Source organism: Battus philenor, unplaced genomic scaffold (genome assembly GCF_028537555.1).
Source record: "Battus philenor isolate CCGP_79_NKW_IND1 unplaced genomic scaffold, ilBatPhil1.0.hap1 SCAF_26, whole genome shotgun sequence".
NCBI classification, from domain to species: domain Eukaryota; kingdom Metazoa; phylum Arthropoda; class Insecta; order Lepidoptera; family Papilionidae; genus Battus; species Battus philenor.
The window spans coordinates 6827960-6840028 of NW_027181689.1; the positions used below are offsets into that span (position 1 = coordinate 6827960).

The 12069-nt window shown below is 32.7% G+C and overlaps 1 protein-coding gene across 2 annotated transcripts in view; it reads right to left on the reverse strand.

Annotated features, from left to right (window-relative positions):
* The window catches only part of siz (Brefeldin-resistant Arf-GEF family protein schizo), a 224351-nt gene that overhangs the window by 114112 nt on the left and 98170 nt on the right, over positions 1 to 12069 (reverse strand). For both annotated transcript variants that reach the window (XM_068768754.1, XM_068768752.1), the window contains exon 3: positions 1637 to 1976. In XM_068768754.1, the coding sequence (XP_068624855.1) occupies positions 1637 to 1785 (149 nt within the window). In that variant the 5' untranslated portion in view covers positions 1786 to 1976. The remainder of the gene's footprint in view (positions 1 to 1636; positions 1977 to 12069) is intronic.

Genomic DNA, 12069 nt, shown 5'->3' on the forward strand with positions numbered 1-12069 from the left:
TTCTTTTTCTTTTAGTCTATTTAAATTATTATGAAAATTCTTCTTCGTGTTTCACAAGGGATAAATATGTGTAAAAAGAAAACTCTTTTACTCAAAATGTTTCAAATAATAAGATGTTGTATTATGCTTGTTATAATAATGTCGTGCAGACAATCGCACCAGTCAGGCATTTTATCAGCGAAGACAATTGACATTAATTTATTTTTTCACATAATTTTGACAAGGGTACAGGTTCGGCTTGGGTAAAATAAGACAGGGATAACTGGTAGCTGCAAGATAGAGAAATATTGTTTCCTTTTCAGCAATTATTTTTAAGTCAATAAAGGAAATAATGTTCTTTCAAAGAGAAAAATTCAATAGATTTGTTATGGATTAATGGAAGACTTTACTTATAGTAATAAATTCTATATCTAATAAAAAACATCTGCTGTTTAAATAAGGAAGCATTTTTTGAAAAAAAAAATATTGAAACAGAAACTTTAAAAATATAACTCTCAAATATGAAAACAAGAAATATCTCATTATTATTGCTATCAGTAACTGCAGAGGAATTGAACGTTTATTATTAGTAGCGTCCAGTTGATGGGTAGGCATTATGACGTCACAGTCGTCGAAAGAGCCGCAAACAATAGATAGCCTGATAGATATTAGGACAAGTGGCGTCGGTCTTAGACGGCAGCGTATGTGCGTATTACAGATCTTGCGCATACGGAATATAATCTAAGGCAAAAGACAACAATAGAGTTAGACTGATAACCTTATTTTTTATCCTAGCAAAGAATCGAAACTAATAAATGATGGTTATACTCACATGGCTAATAACTCAATTATTTTGGTAACGAAGAAATTTTTGAATACCTTATAGCATCAAAAAAGTCATTTATTGGATTAAGAAGGGCTATGTGGTACAACCTAATGTTATATAAGACAAAATTCCTTAAATCTCAGCGGCCATAAAACTTAAAAAACAACGGAGGTAGTGGTCGAATCTGACGTCTTTTGCAGAAGAAATTGTAACTTCGCATGAAAAGCACAAAAATTATGTATAAACTTAGTTGACGCTTGCAAGGATTTGATTGTAGTAAAAATATTAAATGCTTTTCAATTTCACAATTTCGAAAACGTTAAATACATAAGTATAGACCGATGGAAATGGTAAAATAGGGCAATGCATAAAGTTAAAACACGGATGTTAAAATTTTAGTCACGATAAGTGGTAAAATTAAAATATTATACTATTTTGCACCAAGCCCGAATCTTGATGGAAAGGACCTAACAAGCTTTTGAAAGGACACAAGGCGTAGGGTCCCTCTGTTGACTTGAAAACAGTTTTGCACGTGACACATAAATGATCTTTCAGGTTTGTGTTTATCAAATCTTGAAACATACATGTCAATCTAAATAAATGCATGTAGTTATTCTTCTATTTACTATATTAATTTAATTTTGTCATAAAAATTAATATTTATTTTAAGTGATATGTATTAAAATGGATTTTGTATTCCGAAAGTTAGAACTTATATCCACAATCAAATGTCCAACAAATAATTTCCTATTCGAACATTTTTGTTAAAGTTCCGAGAAGTTTAAAAATATATCAACGATGATTTGAAAGGAGACAATTCAGTTCTCTCACCTGTCATCTTGCAGTTGTTTCAGCTCACTGAGTTCCAATTCCCGTCTCAAATTGGAGACTTCGCAGAGGAGCATGTCCCTCTCAGCGGACACCTTCTCCAGCTCGGCCCGCAACCGGACCACTTCGTTAGTCAGATCCATTGTCGCCATCGCCTCGACTATCGGTAGCCGGAATCGTAACTTGACATCACTAATCGCAGACACTCGGCTTCACGGCACCACACTCGCGCATTTTAATTTTCCTTTTCAACGCACATAACCGCGTCCACACGGCAATAATACTGGGAATTTATTTATCGATAATTTCACCGAACCAGCTCACTTCTCTACATTGTAGGAATCTGAAACAATAAATCACTGTGTAAGTACAGGAGCGGAAAGCGGCGAGTCAGTATGAAAATTCAGAATATTTATCCCATAACGCGATCTTTTACATTAAATGAAGTCGGAAACATGAAAGTTATGATAATATAAGCATTCATACATTTTTCCTTCTCATTTGTTGTTCAAATGGACAAAGACAATCATAATAACCTTTGTATAGTAGACATGTATGTATAATTGATAGATAAGGCAATGCTCTTCCTCTCAAGTGAATACGGCTGTGACGTCACTGTTATAAATAAATTGCTTTTAGAGACGCCGAGTAACTCGATGACAGTTTGTCGAGGAATAGGTACATTTGTGACAATAGTACTGAATTAAGTTACCATAATTGTCACCTTAGTTTTAAATAATATTTTATGGTTTCTAAACACACATCATTCATGTAACTTAACGTAACTTCTGGACGTCTTTGTAAAGGAAGTTTTCTCTAAGAGATCGTCTAGGGGAGTATCGCATTAATATCTTTTTTAAGTAGAAGTTCGCACCTACAAAAATTACTGGACTTATGAAACGTATAATCTTGTATGTGTCTATATGTGTATATTTATAAATATATAGACACATATAATCTCGATATCTCGCGAACCATAAGGCTATAATAGACTTGAATTGCTAGTAATGTTTTTTGTCCGAATACATGTCATGTTACAGCTTAGAATGGATTTAACGAAATTACATTCGCATTAGGATGAAGAGAGCCTTAATTAGTTCGCGAGCGTGGACATTTAGTGTACTATCAAAGGAGAGATCAATAGCGGTGCAATACAGGATTTTTAACTTAAAATTTAATCATCATAGCTTTTCATATAAGTAATATAACACAGCCAAATTTTATGTAGCCCTAGAAGCAAGTTAACTGTCGTATCTGCCAGATTGTGCACTTGAAACAAATTCCTACGTTAGCTTAAAGTAACATCTTCGTAATACTATGTAAGTTTGTTGGAATTTTATTGTCAATAAAAACCAATAAGCAATGAAACACGAATGACTTTACTTGAAAACAGGCTACTCTGTCCATCTACTTTGTCATTATTTGGTGTTACACACAGTTTTATGATGCAATAATTTCAACAACACTGTATGTATGTACGTTAGGTTTTTCAAATTTCACCGATACAAAATACTATGATTCTATTAATATACAACACGATTAACTTTTTGTTATATAGAAAAATTGGAGTAAAAGAAGTATTTATTAAACGGTACCCCTCTCTCCCTTCAGAGCGACCGTATCTTATGAACGATTCCTTAAAACAATTAACACTTATCATTTAAATTCGTTAACAACATTAATAACATTCCGTAAAATTAAATCATTAAAAATTCGGTCTAATGTGATACCTAGTAATTTCAGAAAGATAGCGTCATTACTCATGTACTATATTGTTTGACGACATGAATAGGCGACGACGAGAACGCATTGCATCTCGTCATAAGAAATAAAAAAGGGTGAAAAAAGGCTTTAAATGGATCGTCATACTACTATGATATAGTTAATTGAGTAAACAAAATAATAACGTTACAACGAAGAAAAAAAGACTTAAAAATTGGCTCTTTTCATGTAAAATAAACATCAATAATAAAATTACAGATTATAGTTTTACAGTTCATCTGCTTATAATTATTACAAAATATAACATACAAACCAGTCTTGCAAATCAATATGGACTAATGCGGTATTTCACAAACAAAAAAGTCGTCAATCATCGTTAACAATTTCCGCGTTGTAATGTTATCTTTTCAAATAACAATACAGCCTGAAGACAATTGCGGGCAGAGAAGGCCATGCCAGTCAATGCAAATGCAAAATTTTAAATTTGGAATTGTTGTAGTTATTTGTGGTTCCTAAATGTTTTTGCAATATGTTGAAATTATAATGAAAAATAACTCTTTCTCTTTTTAGAATTTTTACTTTCTAATATTTTATTTGTCGACTAAACCGGCAAATAGAAAACATTATTCATTGCATGGTGCTACCGAAACCGCTGTACCGTGGCATAAATATGCTTGCGGCGAAACGGGGTAGTATCGGCGTTTACCGTTCCATCAGTCCTCCTCGGCCCCCACCTAGCGACGCTTTCCTAAGACTGTACCCGCTTATCACACGGTACGGCTCGTCGGTTTCCGTAGCACTAGAATTAATCAAGACAACATGTATCTATAATGTATTTAGCTATATTACTAAACTTTGAACAATAATCCAATCCATCTTAATCCATCTATGATACTGATATTAAACATTGGAGGTAGAATACTCGATATCCAGAGGCCGCAAGATATGTTAGCGTTCAATTACAAGCAACAGGATATTGTGAAATTCAGTTATATTCTGATCGTGTATATACAACTGTCTAAAACGCAGTAAGTTTTGATGAAGATATAATACCTAAGCACTAAAGTGTCAACGACAGACACTCCTGTGCCGCATTTTAGAGAAGCACGGCGAGGTCGGACCTTAGAAAAAGAAGCATTAGCGGCACCGCGAACGTTGACGGCGGACTATCGGAACAGAGTTGCCAAATTTCTTCTCCGTCTCGCCGCTCATTTGCCAAAGGTGCACAGTACAGCGGTTTCAGTAACAATATGAAAATCAAGCAAAAAGTAACCACCTAAAAATTACTACGAACGAAATGTTAAGTGAACTCTGTTATAATTCATCTTTTCTATTACCAATAAATTGCTTAATTTTGTCGGTAAGAGCGACACATTTAATTAAAGGTTATTTTGTAAATAGTTCCGGTTACTGTAATAGTGAATAACTGGATCGCATGATGGTTCATGAAACTTTTAAATTTGTTAATTATTGCAAAACTAGATAAATTTTTTGAATGAAATCTTACCCCGTTCTTATGTTCTTGCGTTATGAACTGTTGAATGCTAATTTTTATTAATCGACCCAACAAACTAATATGTTCTTACTATTAACGTTTTTTCTTGGATTGGTTGAAAGCGACTTGTATCATATTTATATCCAATGACTTTCAACGACCTCACCAATGTGCGTCACGTTGTGAGCGGACATCCTACGCGGCGCTTGCTTCTCGTGGTTTCCACTCCAGAATTTTAAGGTTTTAGCGGCCATCAGGTGTGCTTTACTTTGTTGCCTTTATTACCAATCCGCGGCACTTTCGATCGTTCATGAATCTCTTCATTTGATTCAATCTCACAGAGAAATCGCGAACATCTTTCAATTAAGCTTAACGAACAACTTTCATTTAAGTTCTCTATCTGCCTTTATTTCCTCTTTTTCTTCTGACTGGTACCCGTTAGTTTTTTAACATCACCATTTTCCTTTCGGATCAAAAATGACTTAACGTAAATTCCTTCGAACTCTTAAGAGTCAATATCAATAAAAGTTAATAAGTTAAAAGAGTTCTTTTCAGTTTTAGTCCTGATGTTCAAACGCTTTACGAATTTTTCTAAATAATTGATTTCCTTAAATTTGAATGCCAAAATTGGGTCTATAATAAAAATTGCATAGTTCAATAGTTCACTTTATGCTATAGAATATTGAGTTTAAATTGGTACGCTATTCTTTATTTAATTTTACTTGTGTAGAAAACTGTATTGTAATTTACGATTTTATGTTGAAATTTTAATAATCACTTAAGTTTCATGATCTCGTATAAACCCACTGCATAATCCGAAATGAGTAGCGAAGGCGTATGAGCAGTACAAATTCAACATTCTCAAGGACAAACTCACACATCCAAACTATTCATATTAATCTCTTATCCCGTAATACAGCGTGATATAGTTACAATTAAACCTTAAAGTTTTGAGTATAGAGACTAATTTGCATTGACTGAGGGAAACGATCACGTTAATGAAATAATCTAATTATTAGCTGACGGTAACTTTGTTTAGCGGGGGTGTCGGTTATAGAGCTAACGAGTTTACCAACTAAGGCGCAGTAAAATACCATGTTAATCTTCAATTCGTTATAATTCATCCAGACAAAATAAGATTTATGTAATAATTTGAAAACATTTATTCTTTTTATTAACCGATTTGGAATTATTATTTTAAAATGTGATTGAAATGATCAGTCCAAAATACAAAAAACTGACCGCAAAATAGGAAAAAAAACACATTAGTTAATAGTTTTATATCTATTTTCTATTTTTAATAAGAATATGTTTAGAATCGATCACAAGAAATAATAATCGATAATATCCCCTAGCGCCATCTATTGATGATCCATGACAGCTGCAACGCATGTAAAAGTTTGCACGCTAAATAACTTGTATGGCTTAATGTTATCCGTTAGAGGCCGCTGTGAGTCGATCATAAAAACAATATTGAGAGTTATGCAAAAAACAGCAAAGAAAAGGTATAGCGTTTTTTACCATCGCTGACACTTACAATTAAATAGAAAAATCCATTTGCATCTTGTTATTACAAGTTTCGTAAAAACGTAATAAAAAGACTAGAGAATGTAATATGCACTTTCAAAACTGAAAAAGATAAAAACGAAAAACGTTCGGCATTAAAAAACGAACAGAAATTCGCCTCGATGAAAAAACGTATTAACAGAATTTACAATTCGCCAGACACCGCTCGATTAAACTGGATCAATTAAAAACTTTCATTTACCGGATAGGTATGGGAGAAAAATAGGACCGGCCCTCTACATTCTGCTTCCCAATCCCGTAAAGTAAACATAGTTAAAACTATGTGGAATTCTGGAGCGGCGAGAGTACGGACACGGATTTTATCGGTTCGTGGAAACATCGATGTAGTTGCGTCCAGCTATACAATTTTTCAATCGCATTATTTTTACGAGAAAACGAGGATACCGAAAGATTTATTTTATTAGGTTTTTTACCGTATATTCCAAATTGCTCATCATTTTAATTCCATTAAAATTGATTAGATTTGTATTCAACAGAAATTCATATTTATGTACAGCTATTACCTTTTTTTTCAGTAAATGGCAGTTTTCAGTAAAGTATGACGACTGGTCTTTCGACAAATTAAAATAACCAATATTTTTATTTTATTATTTCTTAATTCCTTGATGTATACAACTTTTATTAAAATGTTAGAGAAGGCAATTTCAAAACGGCGGCGCTTGCGCGATGCAATGAACGATTTTTTATTTAAATACTTTAGGTAGATACATCTAGTAAGTAGGAAAAATAAATCTTTTTACAGGTCGATAGTTTTAAGTCTTGCGGTGGATTGTTATCTTTTTTTTTGTACACAACCTGACTTCACTTCATATTTGCAAATTGTTTTTATATAAATAGTATTTACCTGTGAATAAATTATATGTTATTTATCTATTTAACTTACAGTTTGCACAAGTAAATGTAATAGTTGACATTAGAGCAGGTAAAAATCGAGCAACACTTATGAGATAATCAAGTAAACGAAGACAGGTGAGAGTAATAAGTTTTACCTGCCATGGGTCAGACATAACAGAAAACCTTGTATTTGCCTTTTATGATATTAAACTTTCATTTCAATAATATTAAAAGTTGATATTAACAGCTGAATTCAATTATTTATTAAATTTCCTCTTCACTCACATGTACACATACCATAGCACACATACACAAATAAATCTAACTGACTTGTAAAATTCAAACTATAAACAGACAGCGTGACAGTTTAATGGCGTCGCAGTTGTTTGCGTCGCAAATCGAGAGTGAAAACGCGGGGAAATTACAAGGATCATCCTTTATGCATGCCGCTAAGTGTTGGGTGACGTTGCGTCTAGTGCTGACAGGTGTATTATTTGCGGGCAGGCGGCATCCCTGCGATCTGTTTCCTTGTTTATTTCATCTAGTATAATACAAATACAAAACGTTTATTCGCATAACACCATGACACAACAAATTACAAGCAGCGTAAAAAAATAAGGTTGTCAAACACAACCGCAAAACCAATTAAATTTGAATAGAAATTAATCAGATTTATAAAGAGTTATTTTCATTTATTAACGTTTTTGAAAATGTAAAAATATTTTCATTCATTACGTAAAGGTAGGACTTTGTTAAAGAAATAAGTCGAAATTGTCTTCTAAAGAAAATTTGTTTTAGCACAAAACAAATTTTGTCCAACAATTTACATGCATAAACACGCAGCCACGCTCACGTAAATGTATAAATAAATATTCGTTTTTTTTGGTAACATATATTTATGTTACTGTTTTGGTATATACATAACATAGCTACTTATACTAATGTATTTAATTGTACCATTTAATTGCATTTCGCTGCTTAACGACAAGGACACAGATAGCTGTAGCACAGTCATATAACTAGCACAGCTTCAATGATGTACTAGAAATAATTTTAAATATTAATTCAATATATTCAAAAATTCTCCTCTGACTGTACTTTTGATTCTCTAATTGACATCGAGTTATGTCTACCTCCTGTTCCAATGACAAATGCTTCAGACTTGAGAAGAGACAGGTGAAAGAAACGGAAATATACATATATTTTTTAAAAATTTAAAAATACGTATTTATTAAACATTAGAATAGTCAGGACGCGATGAGATTGTGTGCTATCTATATGCTGTCATTTAAGGTCTTACGTACCCTTAACACATAAACGTTATTAGACTTTTTAAAATTTAACAATAATTTTCAGAACAGATAATAAATGATTAGTGGTAATTTAAAATAAATTATAAAATCATATAAATAGTAACTTGCTTGCAGTGATAAAAACATACAATGTAAATATACGGGTATTGAAACAATGAAACAATTATTTATTCTTTCGAATAAGTTTTGCCAAGCACTTAAGAAATGACAAGATATTAATACAACGTAAATATAAATATGTGCTTATACATCGGCTACTGTCAGGTACGGAGCCTAGATTCTATAAATAACATACAATAACCTGACACGATACCTCTTATTTTCGATTTTTATCATAAATCTCTTATTCGTCACATGAAAATCGGCATGATCCCAGGCACGTTTCTCTCCTTTAATTTAAATTTTTTGTTCTAAATCAATCTTGCCCTAAGATAATTTTTAAATTGTTTCGTTTAAATTAATAGTTCTAAGAAACGGCGATCATTTAAAAATGGTCCACACTCGCTTGCACTTTGCCTTTCATTGCACGTGCGATGCGACTTTGTAATTCCTTTTCACCTTGAATTCACAAGTACTCTTCATTGTACCAACTCGATTTACCTATAAAACTTTATTTTCTCACGGTTTATTTCACCTTGCTTCTTTTCTGTACTTTTAAATATTATCTATCTAACTATTTAAATCTTTTTACAAAATTATCAATACTAAATTGCTACAATAGATCAAAACATCGTAATACATTTCTATAGCAGAGTATGTGCATAAATGTAATTAACACGCCTTTGTAGTTTAATTAAACAAAATTATTCAGCCATTTACCACATGGGTAGGTTAATCTAGGCCTGCACTAGACATAATACGTTAGTTCAAAACATTCATGTGTAGCCATATTCGCTGTATAAAACGTTTTAAAGAATAATTACAGTTAATGTTACAGTTTGATTAAAATTATTTTTAAGCATAAGATAAATTTAAGATAACCCTTAAGGCATAAGGTAAACCCGTAAGATCAATTTTAAGGCATCTTATGCCCTGCAAACGTTATCGCTACGCTTCTGAAATGTTTGTGAAAGCTGTCAAGACATATTTCAGACTGATCACTTCAATTATTGATGTCACATCACACTATATAAATAAATTTTCTGATCTACAGATATTGACTAGTTCATCTGTTAAGCGACAATGTTTTTATAATCGGTATATTTTATAAACATATTCAAGTTTTTCAACCAATTTTTCCCATAAGTACCATCTAAAAAGCCATAAAAACATAAATAAATTTGGATAAGTCATTTTCAAGCTATGAGCTGACCAAGAGAAATAGCGATCCATTATATATTTATGTACGGTTAAACTTTTTAGTTTTTACGTTTACCTGACAATGAGCAATGTGTGTTACGGAGAGAGCTGTTTCGATTCGGTTTTTCTTTGAAATCAATAAAGGAACGCAGAGATCCTTAGAAGAACGAAAACATGGGATATAGCCTAGACGATTGAAAGCCTTAAGTGTCTGTGGGCAAGTAGCTTAGCTCACAGAACAGATGGCTGTGGGGGCCTTAAGCGCAGTGGAGACCGGCGCCCTCTAAGCGCAGCGTAAAACGTCCCATCCACAAGGTCATAGACGACTTTGTTGAGGTACTTGAAAGAAGCTGGATGCAAGCTGCTTCCAACTGGTGCTATTGAAGATATAGAAGAGCTGTATGTCCAACAGTGGACATTCTACAGCTGAAATGATAGTTATGATGCACCCTGTTATTATTACGTGTTAAGCGATAATATTTTCATTAATTTTTTAGTGATAATTTCGAGAAAACCTTCACCGGATAGTGAGCGATATCATCGGCAATACAGTACGAATACGGTATGGCAATAATTAAGTACTTACAACAATAGTTAATGACTCAAACATCGAGATTAATATAAATATTTAAAAATTAAAAAAAAAAAAACGCTACAATATTCTAAAAGAAACCATAACGGCTACGGCCGCGCGCCTTGGTACTTTTACTTGCATTCCTAATGCGTGGCTGTGCGAGCACAGTTTCACCGACGAACACAGCATACCGAGAGGCAGACCAACGGCGTGCCTCACGGGACGCGTTTATGGCATAGAACTGTTAAACAACCTAAAGATTCAACTGTTTTTCATTTACATTTATATACCCGATTCATCACCATCATCATTAATATTTCAGTCGCAACCTCTACCGCTGGACATAGGCCAGTAAAGCAGGTAATTTTTTTAATCGGAGTAATCAGTTCATTAATTAATTATATGTAACATTAATAAATTAATTTTGTTATCCGATTTACGTAGTTGTTAAACAACAAAATAAAAGCAACGCATGAACGCCAAAAGTATCAATAGTCATAAAGTTTAATAAATTTCATCCAGGCTAAGGCATACATAAGTATAAAAGCTTTAAATGGTTGAATTTATAGGTCATTTGCATGCAGTTATTGTATTATACGTTATATTCAAAAACCAATGTTTTTTTTAAAAAAATAAATAAATAAATGATAATATAGAAAGAAAAAGCTACATATAAAAATTAAACATTGTTATCTGTCCCTACAGATTTTGTACTGGCAAAAGCTATTGTTCGATCGCATTCCAATAGCAAAAATTAATTAATGTAACATATTTCAGAATGAACACTTTATACAGGGATTAGGAATATTCGTACAAGTTTTAAAGTTTTTTTCAGGCAAAGCATCTACATATTCAACGTTTTAAAGTTTAAATAACCATAACCAACCATCCTGTATATAGCTAAAACAGATTACTTGAGTATAAGAAAATTAGAAGACTCCACTGAAATATTAGACAACAGCGTGATATTGGTTTTGAAGCACTGTTTATGTGTGAAATACACCTGGAACTCTAAACTTATTACTATAAATATTGCACCTTTTCCTACTACTGTTATCGTCGTATGGATGCGTTCCACTTTTGCAAATAATGTAAACGCATTGTGTGCCAGTTCAAGCGAATTACTTCTTTTAATGGTTTCCAATCTTTTGTAGATAAACATCACCAGCCTGTTCGCAAAGGTTTTAATACCTTATTTATTTTCACTGAATATTATTTATTTTCTATCGAGTACACGTTCAAAGGAAGTAAGCGGTTATAAGTTCAGCGCGTTGCTTGCATCCGTTGCCTGAAGCCATATCGATTTGCTGTAAGTGAAATGCTTATCGAACTACGTTGCGGCAACTAGTTTCAATTAATTACAAACGTGCGGAATATATAACAATGTTTTCATTTGCTTGTGTACACATAAAATAGGTATGCACAGAATCCTAACGCGTATTTTATCACTGAAGAACAAGTTCATTTTTAACCAAAAAATGATAAGTTGTGTCGATAATTCGCTTGATGGTAAATTGTATTCATGGAAAATTTAATTGAAATTAGGAATTATATTATTAATATTTTAGCTTATCTGAAATGTTCATTATTTTTTGGTGGCAATTTTAAATAC